The sequence below is a fragment of the Nylanderia fulva genome, unplaced genomic scaffold (genome assembly GCF_048542155.1).
Source record: "Nylanderia fulva isolate GAGA-0341 unplaced genomic scaffold, ASM4854215v1 Scaffold11, whole genome shotgun sequence".
Taxonomy (NCBI): domain Eukaryota; kingdom Metazoa; phylum Arthropoda; class Insecta; order Hymenoptera; family Formicidae; genus Nylanderia; species Nylanderia fulva.
Window position 1 is genome coordinate 3,205,917 of NW_028189302.1, and position 20,984 is coordinate 3,226,900.

The following is a 20,984-nucleotide window of genomic DNA, read 5'->3' on the forward strand; positions in this document are numbered from 1 at the left end:
GACGCCATTTTAATATGCGCAATTATAATGTGTACCTAGAGCCCTCGGGGGAAGGAGGTTGAGGGGACCGATGTACGGAAAGGTACCAGCGTAGGGTAGAACACAAGGTCCAAGGGAGGAAGGGTAGGTAGAAGGGGTGGTTTGTCGAGTGGGTGGCGGGAGAGAGAAACGGGGAAATACACTCTTCGACGGGTGACCCGGCTTACCTTCTTTGTTTGCCCGAAATCAGAGGGGAACCGTGTAATTGAGGAGTTAATTAGGACGCGTTCGGCGCTTTAATTGGGTTCTCTTTCCGCGTTTGCGATTCTTCCCGCTCGCGGTCGTCTCTCAACAGGTAGTCAGCATTTGCATCGTTTACATCTCGCCAAGATGTATAACTTGCTGTAGCGCTTGACCGAGTTACCACATTGAAAATTCGAAATTATTAAAGTTCCACTTGGCAAATTCGAAATTTTCCTGCGTTTAAACAGACGAGCGAGTTAAGGCGATCCTAAACGTCTTTGAGGAGTCGAAGAATTAAAGTATTAATATTAAAAAATTAAAGTATTAATATTAACAAAGAGCGAAACGTTCCAATTTCAGGTAAAAACAATCCGTATAGCCAATAAATAGGATTTATATAATAGTTTATCTAATCTCACATTTTGTCGCTAAAACAGGAAGGAAACTTAGGTTAGCTTATAGGATCCCCTTAATGGAAAGAAAAATTACCTGGAAGATTTTTCATATATATCAAATCTAAACATTTGGAATTGTGAATATATTAATAATAAAATAAAATAACGCGTATATGATTACCGACATTCGGATGAATAAAAATGTATTTTGTTCTCGATACACATTTCGTGTCGAGAATCCCGACGTTCATTAATACGTATCGATAACGCGATCAGCTGCACCTGGTGGTATCAACGAAACGGAGTTTTGAGGGTAACGCGCGCCTATTGAGATCACGTGGTTATCGGAAAACTCGATGAGATAACAATGAGGCCAGCTCGTTAACGGCGGAGCTACAATGACGTCGCATTGGTTCGATACTCGACAACATCGTTGCGCGGTGTTATTCATGATGGACCGTGGCGCTCGTAATATCGCCATTAGCATGAGTTACAGGCAGATTTTCCACCATTGTGTCGTAAAATAACTCTCTCACAATAACAGCCGAATTGCAATGCACATGCCGGTCACTCCGACATTTTATCGGTTGCGCTCTGTTAATTATTTTTTTCTTTCACAGAGATATGACGATAGGAATATATATATATATCTACGTAAAATAATAATCTTTTTAAAATTCTTTTTACGAATACGAATATACAGATTTTATAAATGCTTCGTACCCGAAGCAAATATTTTTTGGTTTTATGAAGCTTTCCTTTTCTCCATCATATTGTTTACATTGTGGTAGTAATGAGACGAGGAGACAACTCGTTAACGGAATTACAACGACGATCGTGAATTCGGATATCCGATACCACGTCTGTGGGCGGATACATGGCGTATACGCAATAACGGTGCGTACGTCGGGTAGATATACACGGGCCTACAATGCCCGTAATAGAGGAATTAATGCGTGCTGCGTGTGGTCGCGTCGTGCCCCACAGGGGTTTCGCGAGATTCCCGATAGCATTGTCCGCGCGCATAATTCGTGTGCGCAATTAATTGAGACCGAAGAACCGGCGGCTCTGACATCTTTAAAAACCGCGGGAGCGACGTCACGAAGAATCGTCCTCGGTATACACGAGATGCATGCACGTCGTACACGCCCACCCGGATATATGTACATACACTCGCAATTAGTTACCGAGTATACGTTTGAGAAGAGAATGAAATGCCTTTTAAGCTCAAGCTCGTATTTCTGGCGCTCTTGAGCGTCGTTTTTTTTTTCTTCTATTTTGCACGCAGAAGGATATATCTTTAGATATTTATTATTTCTCCAAATTAAATTTATTTTTTAAATTAATTTTATGGTATAGAAGTTTCTTCGTTGCCATTTTCCCCAACATTTTATTCGCGGTACGAATATGTACTCTATAAAAAAAAAGCAAATAAAGGCGCGCGTATACACGCGAGGGAGGAATGCCAATGGCTTTTCCCTACCGCGAATCCGTCATTGCCATCAGTGGCTTCCTTGCTTACCACGACATTAACGTATTTTTTATTTAAGCCATCATGCTACGTGACGAGGGGACGATACGTCAGTATTATTCAGCTTATAGTCGATAGGTCGTTGACAGAAGTCAGCGGTCCCTCCTTTCCTTAGAAAAATGGCGAGCTGTAATTACGTGTGCTGGGCGGTCGCTTCGGAACACGACGCATTTTCTAGGTTTGATAGTGAATAAAGGGTATAATCAATCGTCGAGAAAAATTTGTATTAAATTATTAGTGAGTCGTGTGGTAAATTTAAGATAATTTCGTGTAATACAGACGAAGGAAATTTTTTATTCTTTAATAAAAATAAAAGAAATAAGTGCAGAAGATTGTCAGTTATGTAGTCTAGAATTAAAGATTTTTTTCTAAGAAAATATGTAAAAATAAAGATAAAAAAAATATAAAAAAAGAAAAGATGGTAAATTAAGGAAATATCTATCGAAAATATTCAGGGAAGAACGTTATATATGAGTCATCTTGTATTCTAGAACGATAAAATATATACAATATACGTGCATAAAATAGTAATAAATATAATTTATGTATATGTGACTGAGGAAAATATAGAAACTCTCTACGTGTTGATTACAATTAATATCCAGCACAAGAGATAGATGTATACATATATAATCACCGTTGCAGAAGTCCCGTTAATAACATTTCAACACAAAGTTGCGTGTTCCCGCTACTCGTGTAAATCGCGAAATCGGTACCCATTTTCACGAATAAGCTACGCAAGAATTTTTCTACGCAGCGCACATTTTCTACGAAGCTGCGCACGTGATTCATTGCGCGAGTATATCCTCCCTTCGAGATTGCGTTCGCGCGCAGATGACGAGGCGAAGCGTGGCTCGGTGTTGGCGCTAAGAATTTTCTCATACGCCTGTGCAAATCACCGAGAGTAATTACAATGTTCCGCGGCGAGAGACGCGTCAACCTGTCTATTTTCCTGCGTTTTTCCCGCGAGCGATTGCATCTAAACCACGGACGGATAGACGTCGGCGCAACTCTTTTTTTTTTCTCCTATGCGCGTTGTGGTCCGACTTGTATACGAGAAAAGATGTGTCTACTACGTAGCAACTACGGGAGTGTGTCGCGGCATTTATCGAGCGGAATTCATCTCCGACTAACAGCACATTAATCGGTATCCTTAACATTACTGAATGTCATGACGGTTATCATGGCCGGTACTATACATATAACCGGAACACGACCTGTTCCATCCACGTATGTAAAATGTAAAAACCAACTGTATTTAATTACATATACGATCGGTAAAGTAGTCAATTAAACGCGATAATGAGTATATTTGTCAGAAAGAAATTGTATTCGCACGCAGCATGTAATTTTCCACGTATACATGTGTATCTTTTTGACAGATCTTTGAAAAGGAAACGGAGTCTGCACGGTACTCTTTCAATATGTTAATTAGCCTTTGCATTGAAATTAAATTATTAATCCACGTAACGATTAGAAAATTGAAACTCGATTGTCTATCCTATATAGGTATAGTTAAAAGATATTAAAAGACAATTAATATCATTAAAATCCATGCGGAGCAAAGTCTCGACAAGAATACGATGACATTAGATGCACTGAAAAAAATTTCTGTTCTTTTACATGGAAATTACTTGTTCAAAACTGGGAAAAATTAATTATCACTGTAATTTTTTCTCTATATTTTTGAAAGTGAAAATACATATTAATGTAAAATTACTAGTTTTATACAAATATCACTTGTAATTTTAAATTTAATACTTTATCTTATCAATCAACATTTATACATTACTAGCATTTCGTATGTATAATTCCATATTCCAGTGGAATATTTTTAAACTTGAAAATATAGAAGAATATATTTCATATGTAATTACATAAAATCTACAATCTTCCACATATATGAGTAGCAATATTGCATGATTATGCTGGATCGAAAACACCCAGCATAATGATGTAATTTCACACAAATATATTTTGCAGTGTAGATATACGAATGACATAACGCGGACGAAACTGGATCTTAAGAGATGTAACATGGAAATACGTGTTGTAGAGAGAGAGAGAAATGATAAGAGGGTGTAAAATGAGCAATAAGCAAACGCGGACGTCTTCGTGGCGCATCTCTGACGGACGAGTGCGGACAAGAGAAATAACCGGGATAGCGAAGCGGCTTTTTGCCTTACGTACATAAATTGTCCTCGGACTTGGAGCGGGAGCGTAATGAAACATGACGCGCGGAATTTCGCGACCGCGTGTCTCCGCGGTTTAATTCGTCGGCATGACGCGCCCCCGCGCGCTCTCCTTCGTCCTCTCACTTTCTCTATTTATCTTTGCCGGTGGCATGACGGAACGCGTTTTGTCGTCACGTTATGGCGCGCGCGCCGCGCCGATCGTTTTGTCGCTGGCAATTACGGGACACGAAGTGGGCGGCAACATAGCGTGTCGCACGCGCCGGCTCTTTGATGCGCGGATTGCGCGATCCCCTCCCCCCCTTCTGTCCCCCTTGCGCGGGGATGTCGCCTGGGCGAAGTCACGAGACTGTGACATGACACGCCGATGTCACACCGTCTGAGCACGGGGCCCTCTCATCAGATTAGAGCAGTTAGCCGGCCGTTTAGCGTCGCGCGCACTTTTTTCCGCGCCGCGGAAAATGCGTGTTTCCAGCGACAATCGCACTGCTTTAATTAAATCAACGCACATATGTCGGCGCGGAATGTAGAGTTAAACTTGAGCTCGTTAAACGCGTTAATTATAGACCCTCTAGACTTTTTATTGGAAACCGTCGTGGTTTTCTTATGAACGCGTATAGGAAATTGAAATAGCATTTCAAGTATTTTATAAAAATTTATTTATATATATTTATAAAATAAAAAAAATATATTTTTTATTTGTAAAATATATATATACATAGCTATTATATATATGTATAAAATAAAGGCGTTTAAAGGCTCGCTTATGCATAAATTTTCGAGGGAAAAAGTTAATTGATTTATTATTATTACACTGTATCGGCGTGCACTTACTCTCGAGTTTGTCATATAATTCCGTTGTAAATCCAAGTTAATATAACGTTTTTACGAGCGCGCGAGGCATCGACCACGTTATCAACGCCCGCGGAAGGATCGATCGGGTCCGCTTTCGGAGGCTCGTCTCTCTCTCGCGCGCGCCGGAGGTCGAGGATGAGCGCGCATAAATACATATACGGCCCGTCGTACATTTGCATAGGTCGTACACGAGCCTGAACTTCTCGGCGCTTTTACGGCACGGGTTATCCCGCGGCGCGCTCGCGGTAGCGTGTCGCCTACGAAATTGATACTTGGTCGCGAGATATCGCGCTGACGTAAGTGTAATGTTCGTATAGGTGAAACGCGTGATTAGACTTCGCCGCGGTGCCTCCGAAATAGCCGACGTTCGTTCGTTCGTAACGGCATGTCGTTCGACTACTAGGCCGAATAACACCCTGCCCGAGGGACGAGCTACCATAATTTTCACTTATTCCCCGGCGCGAAGCGCTCCAAAGTATCGAGTATGACGTCGAGATTTCCTACATCCGGATATAAGCACCGCTACTCGAGATTTACTACATTTGTCGGGCGAACGGGAGGATACACTTTGTGCGGGAGTCGCTCATTTTCTTTGAAATGTGTACGAAATACTTGAAATACTCGAGAGATCTTTAAGACGCCTATCTCTCTCTCTCGATGTCAGACATGTTTTCGTAATTTTTCGAGAAATCTCACATGGAAATTCTATTAAAATAAACGCTTTAAATAAGCTTCGCTCTTTACTTCGGGGATCGTTAATTCTCTATAATTTAGATGGTGGATGCTCCATCAGCGTCGTGTCCTCGCTCGATAGTGAGAGGGAGAGAGAGACGATCTCGCCGCACGAGAATTTCAGGAAAGCATAAATTCGTTATTCAGTCATTTGCGGTACAACGTTTTAACGATGGCGGCCATTATCCGCACACGACCATCGTCGTCTTCATCCTCGTTGTTGTCGTCGTCATTGTCCGCGAAGAGAGAGAGAGAGAGAAAGAGAGGAGATTGTGTTCGTATATTACGCCACTCGTAACGTAATATATGCGCAATACATGCTTGCATATTACATGCGCGCGTTAAACGTATAGATACACGCACTCGGTCGGGGCTTTCTTCCGGGCCGCTCGTTAATGAAGCGGTCCGGACTCGTGTTTATCTCGCTGGGGCCGGCCTCACTTCGTCATTACGCGAGTAGCGGCCTTCGGGCTCTGGAAATTTCGAGCCGTTCATCTCCGCGGCTCCGGCTGCTCGACGCGCAGCGCGAATAATGTCACTTCCCGAGTAAGCGTGGAAAATCGCAAAGCGATCCTCTCGTGGCTCGCGTGAAATTCTGATAAATTGCCGCGCAAGGTCTCTCGATACGCTTCAAGTGTGTGCGAGAATTTTTCTACTGTCGAATCAAGATTCTGTGCAGTGACTAATTTATTTTTAATAAATTGTATTCAATAAATAATAACGTATATAATATATATATTATTTTTAATAAATTATATTTAGTGAATGTAAGGTAATAATATAGAAATTATTTCTTTAATTTTGTAAATTTAATTTAATTAATAATATTTTGAATAAATATTCAATTAACAAATATAATAATTGATCTGTCTGCAGTGGAAAGGTTTTTTGTGGCGAAGAGACATTATAAGGATTAAATGAATATCAACTTTGCGTGACAACATAGAACGCTCTCGAAAAATACATTTTTATAGTTAGCCTGCATTCTTCGGTATTCTTTTTTTGTGTTATGGAATTTGCTATATTCGTGGCATTTCGTGATCTGCGAGAGAGAAAACGCACGCGTGTAGACGATGTTTATTTCATTTGTATACGCGGTACAGGACAAAGACATTCGGAAATCATTTCGCACGACGACCGCAAAAACTTTCACGTCACTGCCATTTATTATTGCGGAATGAATTGAATTAGAAATTAGAAACAGGTTTTTGCGGCGTTTCGAGTCACAAATTCACCCGCAAAGATTGTATCACATGATTGCCAGTTGTAACTATTATAATAGTTGTTCAATCTGTTTTATTTTCCTTTTCAAAAATGCGTGCTACAACGAAGTTATGATATAAGCTTCAAATTGACGTAATTTCATCCTTTGTACGGTGTAACAAAATATTCTTTTCAAAAGCCGATTGTTTGCTGATAAAACGCGTCTAAGGAATCTCGGCTTCTCGCTTCTCGCTTCCTTGAGTTGCGAGAAATTCCTGGTGATTATAGAGAGAAAAAGAGAAAGAGAGAGAAAGAGTCGATTCGAGTCACGTTCCTTGTCACGAACGTGTGACATTTCGTGACTATGGGAATTTTTTCGTTCACCACATAAAAAGCACAAATTGTCTTCAGGCTTTTGCGCCATCAAGTGGGATTCTCAATTATATATTATATATGTCTTATAGACAATTTTAACTTAACGCGCACACAACGCTATAGGTTGTTTTCTATTCCCGCACTGGTTGAATTATGCACACTGCTGCAATAAGTTACAGTGAGACAAAATATACTCGTCTAACTTATTGCACCAATGTGCACAGCCAGTGCAGGAATAGAAGAAACAAGTTTTATGTCATAGTACTAATAGTCATAGTTATACTATGTTATCATAGTTATACTATATAATTTTAAGACTGGTTATTATATTCTACCTTGAAAACATATGATATTTTTAAATTAAAGTATTCATTTTTTACGAGAAATCTTCTATATAGGTCTCTATATAGAAAATATAGTTTTATAAACAATTATAATAAAATTATAAAATAGAGTAGTCCGGAATTTGACACGCTATATTAAATTTTCTCTTGAAAATATCTATTTTAATTGTTAATATAGAATAGCTTCTTCCGCGACGACGAATTTTTTTATCCGATATTCTCGTCGAAAAACGGAATATTCGGCAGATATATATTATAGCGCATGGCCAGAGAGTCTGAACGATGATTCGCCAGCGTGGAATTTGGAGAATACCGCGCCGCGTTTTTCGAGAGCACATCCCATGTTTCGTATAAAAATAGTTCGTTCGATATTACACGCGGCTTGCTCGCGCGAATACCATACTACTCTCATGCTAGCATGGAAAAAAATGGTGATAATACTTCGCATCGCGTACACCGAGATAAAATACATCCCGACTGCTCCAATGCTTACGTTTCTATAGAGTCATTGAATACACTTTTAATCACGGCTTTTACGATATATTTTCGCAGTCAATTCTTTTTATTTTTCATTTTTCTGCACGAAACAAAAAAAAAATATAATTAGTATTCATCGCAAATTACTAATGTTTGATCTTAGATATTTAGACATTTAAGCCTTAAAATTTTAATCAAAATATATTTTTAAAATTATATTAATATTATTATTTCTTCGAAAAATGTGAGATGGAAAGATATCGAGGAGAGATATCGCATTTAAAAAATTTAAAGATATACTCTTCGATTTGAGAATTTAAGAGAAAATCATCACACATCGACGTCGAGTTAATTCCACGGTTGCAAGGACCACCGTTATGATAAACAGAAAATATCACGTGCGTCAAAACGTCAAAACTTGGGCGCGAAGTAGCGCGTTAACTCACGGACTTTAGGAGTTTGTTATTTCGGTTTTGGCGTTAACTCCCGCTAGCCAACGACAAGAGACATTCGCCAGACCACCCTGAAATCGTTTTCTCCTACCTCCCGTGTCCCACCCCCGCCTGTTACTAACTTTCCACACTGCTTCGTGACCAATAGTGGATGATGGTGCTGATGCCAAACCTTCCGGCACGAAAATAACTAAAACACACGGTGTGTTACGGCAACGGCGTGACGTAAGATTTTCCACGATATAAACAGAAGTTCAACGAAAAAAAAAAAAAAAATATTATATCGATACACACGATCGGCGAATAATTGGACTTTGACAGAGATGGTATAAATGATCGAACTCTTTCTGTTTTACGGAGAAAACTCATTTATCTTCGAGACAGTGAGAAAAGAATGTCCGCAAAAATTCGCGAGAGAGCAGCGCGCTACGACGAGTGATAATTCTGGTAGCGAGGCTGTTTTTACAGGACGTACACAGGCGGATCGAATCGCGCACGCGGCCGCGATTAATCGCGTGGAATTCGTGTCGCGGCCCCGACGAGGACGATCAAAAAGTCCTTACGCATCTCGGTGAACGGGACGCGAGTATCGCGCGCGAGAAAGACAGACTCCTTTTCTCTCTTTCCGTTTGTGCGCCTCGCCTCGCCTCGTCGGTTAGGTTCCTCTACAAGAACACTTTCAATGGACCACACGCGCGACGACCTCGCGCTCGGCGAGTACGCTTCTTGCAGGATCAGAGGCTTATGTCATCTATCTTAGGGAGTCGCTCATATTCAGTCGCGGCGACACTCCAATGCTCCGCTTATAGCGAGACCTTTATCCGCCGAAACGACGGTAGGTAGGCCCCTTAGGCCCTTAGTGCACATCGCCAAGTAATAAACGGATGAAATGGATGAGTTCGCTTATTAACCTCTTCATTGTGCTCGAGAGAATCTCAGATTAGATATTTATAACGCGCATTATTCACAAGCAGAATAGGATAATATATCCTGAGTCATATATAATTAAACTTTTAAGAGGAACTTGCTCCAACTTTTCTTTTTTTTACAGATAATTTAGAATATAAATAATTTCCGAGTCGCGAGGTATAAATATATCTTTATCTTGTCGCAAATAGATATCTTTGTCTATACATCTGACATATAATTTACTTTAAGCATTGCTTGATTATAGATCGCTATCGGGTAAAGTTTAATGCCTTAATATAGTCTGTCTCAGACTGCGTATGTGAATAGACGCGCATTTTAATTGCATGGTCGAGAAGGGCATGAATTAAATGTCAAAGTGAAGAAGTTAATATACATTTTACATATTGTGTATGAAGAATAAAAGGAATCAACTAAACACACACTTGCGTAAACAATTTTAAACCAAATTTAAATAAAGTTGTTTATCTCGATATGACAGCGTGATATTATGATTTTACTTTGAAACAATAATGGAATAATAAATGATGACTTTAAATGTTGACTGTAAAACGTTGAATATATTTATAACTAGCCTCGCCTATGTGGACGCAGTCTTAAGAAAATAATTACCGACGTAACAAATTTCATGTAAACCACACATCGACAAACACAGACGATTTCTGTTTCTGTTCGTGCAGTCAATTGGCTTTATCGCGCCACTGAGACATTTCGGACAAGATCACCATGTCATTTCACATTATTTCATTCCTTTTGTGCCGAAAATACCATAACACACGCGATTGAAAACAAAAAAAGAAAAAAAAACAGCAAGAAATGTTAGCTATACATTAATCCTTAATATGATTCTGAATTGGAATAATTCGAAATTGAATAGTTATACGTGTTTTATCTCTCTGTTTTTTTTCTATATATGTGTATCTGGACTTCTCTAAAAAAATAATAATACAAAATAAATAAAAATCTTTTAAAAACGATATCTTGCAATCACTTTAATTAATAATGATTTTTATTAATTTCCTTTAAGTAAAGTGTTTTGTTATAAAATTGTAATTCACCAAAATTTATATCTCATTATTTTCTTTAACAAGAAAATATATTTTTAATTTAATAATAAGAGAGAAAAGCATCTGTAATCACGCAAAATAGACTGATTTATTTTTAGGAAACTTGCATATTTTATCGCAAAATAAATATGCAAGGAAAGCAAATATTTTAAATATAAGAATGGTTTATTTTTTCTGTTGCAGTGGCCTACGTGGTTTTTCCGCCCAGACCTTTCGCTTGGCACGCCGCTAGCGACGAGTCACGTTCCAAATTCGAGTAACGTTTCTACTTCATCATCTCTACCATCTCGGACACATCTGGATGCTCCGAAAGGGCCCGAGCCTCCTTCAAATAGCAACAAAGTTCATGGACAGACGCCAACGATATGCACGGTGAGTGACACGTTTGATCATTTGTGATTTGATCCTGCCAACTAGACTGTAATAATTGTACGGAGTCTTGCCATTATACAGATCTTACAAGTAACCGAGTCAAAACTATTCGACACTTTTTATTGAACCAAAAATATTGCTGTGTTTTTATAGTAAAAAATTTAGAAACAAGGGGAATATTTAAGAGATCAGTCTAAAAAATTGTAAGAAAATATTAGGAATGACAGATAGCGAATATTAAAAATTAGTAATGAGACGACATAATACATGATGATAGAGAAATATATATAATATATAAAAATAAAAACGGAAAACTTTTTTTTGCAATTATTTGTTTAAAAAAGCGAATAATGACATTTTGATAGATTGATTTTATAAATTATTAACAATTATTTTAAATACGATCGATTATTAAATTATTTAATAATAATTAAATGCCGATAATACGCGCGGTAAGTAATACTCGTTTGCTCGTTGGCGATTTTAATTAATTCACAATGTCGTTAATGGCATCGATTATTCTCGACTATGATTGTTATTAACTCATTTAACCGCAACTTTATGCTGTTGCAAAACCGCGAGTTGTATATGTGCGTAAAATCGTAACGCGCGCGTGTATCGTAACAATATTTTTTTGCATACTCATTGTCAATGTCGCGCTATTAAAAGTAGTAAAGCGAACGATTCGATGTTTTGCGCATCTCGCGAACGCAGGATATAGCGAACAGTTATGTAGAGCGAAGTTTTGCCGCGCGACAAAAAGCAACGTCGATTTTAATTGAAAAGTACAACTGTTCTTCGAACGGGTAATAACGCGTAATGAGCAGCAATTTCATTTAAAATTATGGGTATGTTTGTATCACGCGCGCGAATGGTGGCGGTGAGTTTTATAGCCTTCGATCGAGGTCAATCGTCATTCGTATATCGATCCTATCCTGTTCCGTCGTCAGTGTAGAGCGTAATTTGCGCCGCGAACCTAGTATTTTGTCGCGATAGCGTGTCTGCAGGTGACACCAGTCTGAAATACGCGTCTAGCACGAAAACAATCAAGTTCTCTTACGTGCTTATACACCGTGATTTTACCTTCTCTGTCGTGGATCAGTGTCACGTGGTGTGTCCTCCGTTCTATTAACCCCGAATGAACGATTCTCCTCTGGCGTGTCATGTTTTAAATTCGTGTTTTACCTCCTCGTAGTCGAGTAAATCATGATGTCGTAAGATTGTCGAACTTATAAAAAAAAAGATAGACACGCAAATTTTTTAAAATGTGAATTTGATGCTCGAAAGTATAATTCATTGATTATACGGAATTCATAGACAGGATTTTGGGAATAATTTAAATAAGGTAAGATTAATGTGACAATCCGGACTGCGTTTCTTTCCGTCAAAACTTCCTCTTTACTGTCTTATATCTATCTCGCGCGATATTGACACCAAGCCAATCCGAGTCGACGGTTCCGTCCCCGCGTTACCCAGTCACCCAAATCGCGTAGAACTCATTTCCGCAGTTAACGGCCGGTGACATGGCACAGAAATGTACCGAACGTGTAAGTTACGGGCACCGGCGATCGATATTCAATTTACGGTTTTGTCACAATAACAATCGTGTTTCGTGGAAAAGATTGGCGTGACGCCACGTCGATGCTGTCGTGGGAGTCGTCGGGCGACGACGCCGCTGCGGCGCGAGGCTCGGAAACCCTGAAGACCGCGTGGGCGGCCTTGTTAGAGAACGCGCTCGTTAGCGCCGATGATTCTCTCTCTCTCTCTCTCTTTCTCTGTTACCGGAGTCACTTAAACGCGATGCTTAATAGAGCCACGCGACCGGATCTCGCGGATATGAGGCTCTCGCTCTGTGCCGGGAGGTCCGTCTTTATCCTTCTCCTGCTCGACCGCGATTGTTATTCATACGTCGCGTAAATCGCGACGCCTGAATATTAATTATCGCGCGGGATCGCGGGTCGCGCCGAATGATCGATCTAGGTGCCGCGATTAAGGATGGCACCGAGTGGGCGAAGGAGGCAATTTGTACCAGCCCACGATGATGGGTTGCAACGTGCATACCCGGTATCGGAAATAATTTTGTCCGAGATTATAATTAGCTCTTTCGTCGGAACCAGCGAGGCAACTGCGACGCGTTTAGGAATGCAACTGCCTGCTTAGATGTAACGAATAACTACACGGAGAGAATTTTCTCTCAGAATTTTTACCCTGAAAATCGTGGGATAATATATGGTGTTGAAAGAATTTTAGAAGAATTTCTCTGATTAATATTTACCACAATAAAAATATTAATACGTACATAATAAATTTTACTATGTACATAATAAAATTGATCGAATATATTTTATATCTTATTGTGATAAGTATTAATATTTTTATTGTGGTAAATATTAATCAGATTGTACCATGATTTTCGGGGTAAATTCTAAAAGAAAATTCTCTCTGTGCAGTTGCACCGAAGAAGCTTAAGCTTTAATTTTGTACATAAAAATTAGTAGTACATTTTAATATTCTTTTATAATGACGTGCGATAATTCTCTAACAATTTCAGAAATTTTTATAAAATATGCAGATTATGCAACTGACATTTGAATACTTGCTTTCGATATAAATAGCGGCTTCGAAGGAGATTGAACGGTGTCATTTGAAGGTTTATTTCTCTTCGTTCGTATAGATTTACGAGCAACGCGCGGAAACCGTATGTGATCGCTCGAATCGTCTATTTTTATTTCTCTCATGAATTATCTCGCCGTACATTCCTATTGTAATCATTTGTCAGGCAAAATCGTAACACGGCGGTGATTATTATTCGCGGACGTTATATATGTATTTTCCATGCGTCCAATAATACATCGACGCGCACGGTCGCGCTAATAAATGTGCATCTGCGAAAAGAAAAAAAAATTGTTCCGTTTCCGAGAAACAGTTACTGCGCAAATTGCGACTGTGCCGAGGTATATAAACCGGCGCGCGGTTACGCGATCCTCGATATTCTATCCGGATCGTTAACGGCGATAACGCGCAGTGATTTTATTTCGGAGGATCAAGAGAGAGAGAGAGAGAGAGAGAGATACTCGCGCGGCTGCTCGTTGAAATTCGAAGCACGCAGCGAACCTTAACCCTCGAACCATCCCGCACAGTTCGATTTGGGTAACATAACTATCCGTGTAGAGGAATCAGTTCCGATCTCGGTACATAGAAACGGTAGCAGTATTTCAACTCTCTCTGTGTTGTTGCTTCAACTCTCTATTTTCCATTATTTTGCTTTACACAGGACGATCCCCCGACTCTTCGAGAATAAATCTAATTATCGCGTTATATTACGAGATATTATGTATTTTTTCCCTACTTTTATTAGCGCGATTTATATACGGTATTCGTCTGGGTACAAGGGAGAGAAAGAGCGCGAGCTACTCTTTATTATGCGTACTTGCACTTCAGTTAAATCGAGCATCTAAGTGCAACCGTGGTATAAGATACTACGCACTTCTCTCGCGGAAAACATTTTATATCTAATATAAAATGCGCGCACGCCCGAAAGTGGCATAAAAATGTATCTTATATGAGAGATCTAACGAATTTTTATTGCGCGGCCAGGTTACGAGCCCAGCAGCTTCGACCGCGATACTTTTAGCGAGATATCGATGCGGTTAAATCGCGAAAATGGAGCTACCACTCACTATTTCTTCCATACATTGCAAGATTTTCATAGGTAATATATGTTGGAAAGTGCCATGATTTTTAATATTAATGGATTTTATGTTAAAATATTTTTAATAAATGTTTAAAACCAATTGACGAAAATCATATGAAAAAGGATAATTAGAAGTAAAAACATGTGCAAATTATGTATTTTATGCAAAAAAAGATTATAGTTGATAAATGAGAATTGGCTAATAAATGACGAGAATAGTCGATTAAATTGGCCATGTCAAGAAACCAGTTTGATATCTCTAATTACGATTAATTCATTTTGTTTAATTGAGTAATTTATTGATACGAACGAAAAAAATCTTGAAGTTAAATCTCAAAGTAATACACAGATTCTTTCTCGACAATCTCGTTATTCGAGATAAGCAGTTAACTAGTAGTAAGTAAATAACGAGAATGCGCTAATTAAATGCCGATCATACGAAACCGGTCCGTGATTGACGTTATTATAACTATCCGCTATTAATGCGAGCATTTTCTTAATAGCTTAATAATAGAGAAAAATAAAAATTTCAAAATTAAAGACTGGTTGGAATCATATCATTCTCTTCTCCAAAGATCAATTATTCAGCGGTAAAAATTTAATCACGTACTAAAAGTAACAAGAACGTCAAATCAGACAACGGTTGATTGATAACAGAAACCTGCTCGAAATTTACGACACCTATAGTCACGATCGATGCGAAAATTTCAAAGTACGAAATACAATGTGTTTCGCAACTTCTTCTCCTCCTCGTCATATATATATATATATATATCGCATTGCACCGATATGCGATGTGTTAAACTGGGACATCCGCGGGGCAAAATCTAATTGTACGGCCGCTTAATTAGATCGTTGGCTCTCTCGCGCGCGAGCACAGCCTCGTCGTGCCCTTCATACCAAACTCGGTGTCTGCCCTTAAGATACGGATCGGCCTTAATTCACCGCGTCTACGGGATTAATCTCGCTCGCGCGCGGCGCCGCGGTGCGCTCTAAAATTAGCGCGAGCGTCAATTGAGCGCGGTGGCTGCACACGCACGTGTCGGTATATACATAGCACGCATCGATTACCTCATACGGCTTTTTTTTCTTCCTCTCTCTCTCTCTCTCTCTCTTTTGTGCGCGCGACGTAAATTAGCGCTTTGGACGGCTTATTGGATCCGCTTCGGACCGTTCTCTAGGATGGATTTCATTATCGCGAGGTGTCTTTAAGCGTTTTCGATAAACGTTTTAAACGATAAGCGTGTTCTAAATTAGAGGCTCTTTCGTTATGATATAGCTCTTTTATAATGATATGCGTATCCAGAATTAAAGACTCTTTTATAGTGAGAAAATTAAGGATTCTGCGCATATTTTTTTATATGGAAAATTGATGCCGATATTTATTATATGTTTCAGCTTTAAAACAAGAGATTAAAATTTCATTTTTCTTGTAAAGATATATGGTAAAAGCTCATTCACATATATTATAGTGAAAAAGTGATAGTATTACTGAAATTACTGAATTTATTGTTAATAAGAATGTTATTAAAACGGGACATTATTTTAGTGTGCAGTCAATCAGGGTACTTTTATCTGCATCGACACGACATATTTGCATAATGATATCCTACGAATTCATTATACGCGACCTATGTTTGAGACTGTATATTGCAGTTAGAGAAATGCAGATTCGATGTTCAGAGCTCCCGCATGTTATGAAACTTCTTTCCAGTATGCCTTAATTTACGCGGCAATAAAATGCCCGTAAGATTTGTTGAGCGCACTTTACGAGATGCTTATTGAATGTCGTACAGTACCTATCGTTAAACGAGAAAACATCCGCATCTCTTTCGATCTCCGTTTACTCTGTGCAAAGCAATAAATAGATTTTCTTCCGGTATTACTTTCTTTGTTTTTTTTTATTTTATTTTACACTATATATATTTGTGATTAAAATCTTTAATTTGCTTTATACATTGTACAAGAATATTAAAATGATATAAGATCTTATATAAGTCATAAAATATTTTTTTGGAAAAAAGTTCTAAAAAATATTTAATTTATTTTATACTATTTTTAAATTATATATTTTTGCAAAATTTCTATGTAGTCTATGCTTTTAGTTTTTAAAACGAGAAAATAATGTTTAGGAGTTACGGGAAAGGGGGATACTTATATATAAAATATTTTATATTGAGCCTCTTCGAGAGCCGAATGAGAACACGACGCAACGCTCTCCATCGGTCGCAAAATAAGATGGCATGCGCTTCATTATTAGGCATTCGACCGGTGACGGACAAAAAACGCAATAATTTCATCGGTGCCGGCCCTAACGACGACGGAGCCGTGACGACAAAAAGCTCAATCTATCAAATTGTCACTGGCCTTTCTATTCCGTAGCTCCGCGTCTTCCCTAATAAGCAATCTTCCCGTGGACCTTACCGTAAACCGCCATCCACGACCTGAATAGGTTCCTGACCGGTACCGGCTTCGATCACAGGGCCGGCTCTTCTTTCTTCGACGAATTCGCCGCGACTGTCCGATTATGATTTTTTTGTTTCGAAAATAATTGTTGATTCGGTACAGAACAAGAGAGTTCATATATGAAAGTTCAAAGAATATTTTTCATTAATATTTAGATCGAAAATTGCGGATTTTTCTCGTCCACTTTTCTTCAGCACAAATTTGCGCGAGGCATAAATTTAAATTATATTACAAAAAAAAGAGAAATTTTTCATAGAGACATGTTATATTATTTGGCACATTAAAATATGATCAAAATAAATTTTCTCATCTTTTTCTGATCAGATATCTCGAAGTATTCATAGATTAGGAATCTTTCGATGTTTTAGTTCGACTAATAAGTAGTCGCGGATTTATTTTTAATCGAGCGGATCGCCGTCCCTGGACATACAGTGTATGTTCTCTCCTGTGCATGTATACTAGCTACCAGATATGCCAGGCAAGAGAACGTCGGTAGTCGTGTCCGTCGACGGACGTCGTCCGAAGACGGACAACCGGCGGTTAATAACCGGCCGATTTTGTTTGTCCTCTTTTGCGGCCGGAGTTGCGGCGCGGCTCCGAAGTCACTTTGCTAATAAGTCATTTGCCGTGCTGCGTTGGATGTCGCCGCCTGCTTATGAAGGCGTCCCTTCATGGCTCGCACAAAAGGATGTTTCATTAACCTAAGACACTTTATCGCGGACGGTTAATTATTTCCGAGAAACGATACGCGGAGCGTTGCACGGCGCCGCGGCGCTCTGATTTTTTATATTTCTCTTTCTCCCTCTTATTTGCGTGTATGATATTCTATTCCTTTCCAGTCACTAAATGGAGCAACAATTTTTCCTCGTAAAAATATTACGACACACGCGATTATTTCATGTTATTACATAATTATTAAACAAATCATACATATACGATTCACGTTATTATCAGCGACATCGCACTTGACATATAATGCTTTTAATTCTCGGAAGCAAGAGCATACGCCATTCCTTTACGAGCGACGTTTCAGAGTTTGAGAAGGCAAAATTAATCTGCGGAGAATGCACGCGCAGCATTTCCGCGCATAAAAGATCTTTATTTCCCGGGTGGACGAGTTTAACGATGTCGAAGTCTCGGTGAAACGAAACCGATGCCGGGAAGGCAATAAACAGATCACACTTGTATCACGCGTGTATACGTCAGCAGCAGTTCGAGCTAGATACATCTGGCAAAGAATATACGCGAGGCTCTCACCTGCGTGAGCGGGAGAGAGCGAGTTTAATCGCGAAGTAGAACGGCTCTTTGCATTTTTACGAACGCGAATGTAGAATCGCGATGATCGTTAGCGACCTGTCTGTATTCGCTTCCTTCTGCGTTCGTACTCACCTCGTATTTCCCTTCCTTCGCTTAAGTGACATCACTTCGCGATCGTCCTTCAATTATTTCACTTGTGTCTCCCACGAAAAACACATATACGAGATTAAAAAAAAATAACATAATAAGTTCCTTATTATTTTAAAACGATCTTTAACGATCTATTAAATCTGTAAATGACGAGTATCCTTATTATTTTGTCTTGTGTTATTTTTTTTCGAAAGAATTAATTTTTCACTGATTATTTAAGCTTACTTTTTACTAAGAATTGAATCGCACGTAAATTTTACGTCTTAAACGGAACATAATGGGGACGTATGATAATATTGGGAGCACCGATCTTTCGAGGTGGTCTCTCTGGCGGCTTCCAGCTCACGCCGATGGAGCGTAACTTCGCGGTTTCGGCCGTATCATTAATGGTGTCACGTCTGCCGAACGGTGTACATACCGTCTCATCATGGACAGTAACCCAAGGCATTGGCGAGGCCGCGATGCAAAAGATTTCGCAAAGGGGGAGCGCTCTTCTCGCGCTGATAAGGGGCGTCCAGGGCCCCTCGAATTACGGCGTCGCAATAAATTTAATAAAGCCAGAATTAATGTATGGTTACTCGTTTCAGCTGAGAGCACGACGGCGCTCCTTATACTTACGTCTCTCGCGCTTTCGTTCCGAAATTTGAAATACATAAGTATGTGCCGTTTAAAACGTAATACGCGCATAAATTGCCACGCGGTGCAGCAATTTAAGACATTTTACCGAACTAAATAAGGCCAAGCGTTACGTAAATGTTCGTATTTTTCATTATCGGATATGGGAAACATTTAATTATTCCGCGTAATTTTTATTCGCGCCGAAAGACGAAAAATGCATTTTTATCATATATCACGGTTTAGCTTTTTTTATCAATAAAAAGATATTTGTTCGCTAACGATAAAAAGCTGTCGTCTTTGCGAAACGAAATATGATAAACGAAATTCCTAAAAGAATCCTAGCAGAGAGGTCCGTAATAGTAGCAGCGGTTAGGAGAGGAGTTTAGAGAAGGATACGGGAGAGATGCGATGGTAGTCCTGGAGAAACATCTGCGCCCTTAATTATTTTACAGATTTAGTAGATCGTTATGGCTTGTAAAATTACTGCCAATTTCACGCCTCTAAGCTTATTTTATCCGCGCGTTAGCTGTCTATCGGTGCATCGCCGCCGAGGCTTCCCGAAGGATATTGGGCATCCTTCGCGGCTAAATTAATGGCCCCGTTGTTTATGACTGCATCGGCACCGGACACGCAACGATTCCGTCGCGAATTCCCGTAAATACCTCCGATAATGCGATTCGTCCGCGCTTCACATCTATTCTTCTCTCCCATTATCCTGTTCTGTCTTCTCTCTCTCTTTGTTTTTATCTGTTTCTTTCTCTTATGAGAGAACTCATCAGACGACAATCTCTCGTTTTTTCCCTCTAGTCTTGCTTATTCTTTTGCAATGTTTTTGGTTGACTAATTATTAGCGGTTTTTTGCGCGAATTAATTTCCGAGAGGAATCTCGCGTTTAGAATATATTAGTCGTCTTGAGATAATATTCGACGTCCTTGAATATGATTATTGACGGATACGCTGCATTATGCAGCAATGTATTTCGATTATAAGAGAGAAATCAATCGCATAAGCATATACAAATATGCAGTAATTCTATTTCAAGATTATCAATATGTAAAACAATTTTTTAAAAATATTTGTAAGTACTCTAGCGAAAGATTTTACGAAATTATGTTATAGTTTTCGTAGAATTTGCATTTTTTTTTATATTATACAGTAATATATGAATCAAAGCATTTTTTGCTTTGCGTTGTAAAAAAATGCCTTGCGGTATCCAATTATGAGAAAAATAATGTAATCTCAATTATTTAAGGAGCAATAAAACATGTAATAAAGTCCTGGTTTTTAACTTTCATTTGCTCGGTAACTTATTTCAACTGGATAAATTTGAACTGCGATATCTTGCGTTTTCGGCATCAATAAAATAAATGTGTATTATTATCCAAATGTTAAGCTCTTAGCAGTTCACGATATAATTAGTCGTTCGCGAAGAATCAGTTTTATTAATGACACTGCTTGAGACTTTTCGTAATATCTGCATTTTTTGTTCATTATTAATTTTATTAAAATTCCTCTTACTATTATGCTTAACATTTGTATAAAATGAATGATTCATGTTAATTAAATAGCAATCATGGAATATTGAAAAATAGTGATAACTCTCTCTCTCTCTCTCTCTCTCGATATCTCACCTAAAAAGATACTTGTAGCTCGAA

The 20,984-nt window shown here is 38.9% G+C and overlaps 1 protein-coding gene across 1 annotated transcript in view; it reads left to right on the plus strand.

The window, feature by feature from the left end:
- The window catches only part of LOC114943145 (uncharacterized), a 234,488-nt gene that overhangs the window by 16,372 nt on the left and 197,132 nt on the right, over positions 1–20,984 (plus strand). Inside the window, exon 2 of the mRNA XM_085487919.1 lies at positions 10,956–11,144. Within this exon, the coding sequence (XP_085344045.1) occupies positions 10,956–11,144 (189 nt within the window). The remainder of the gene's footprint in view (positions 1–10,955; positions 11,145–20,984) is intronic.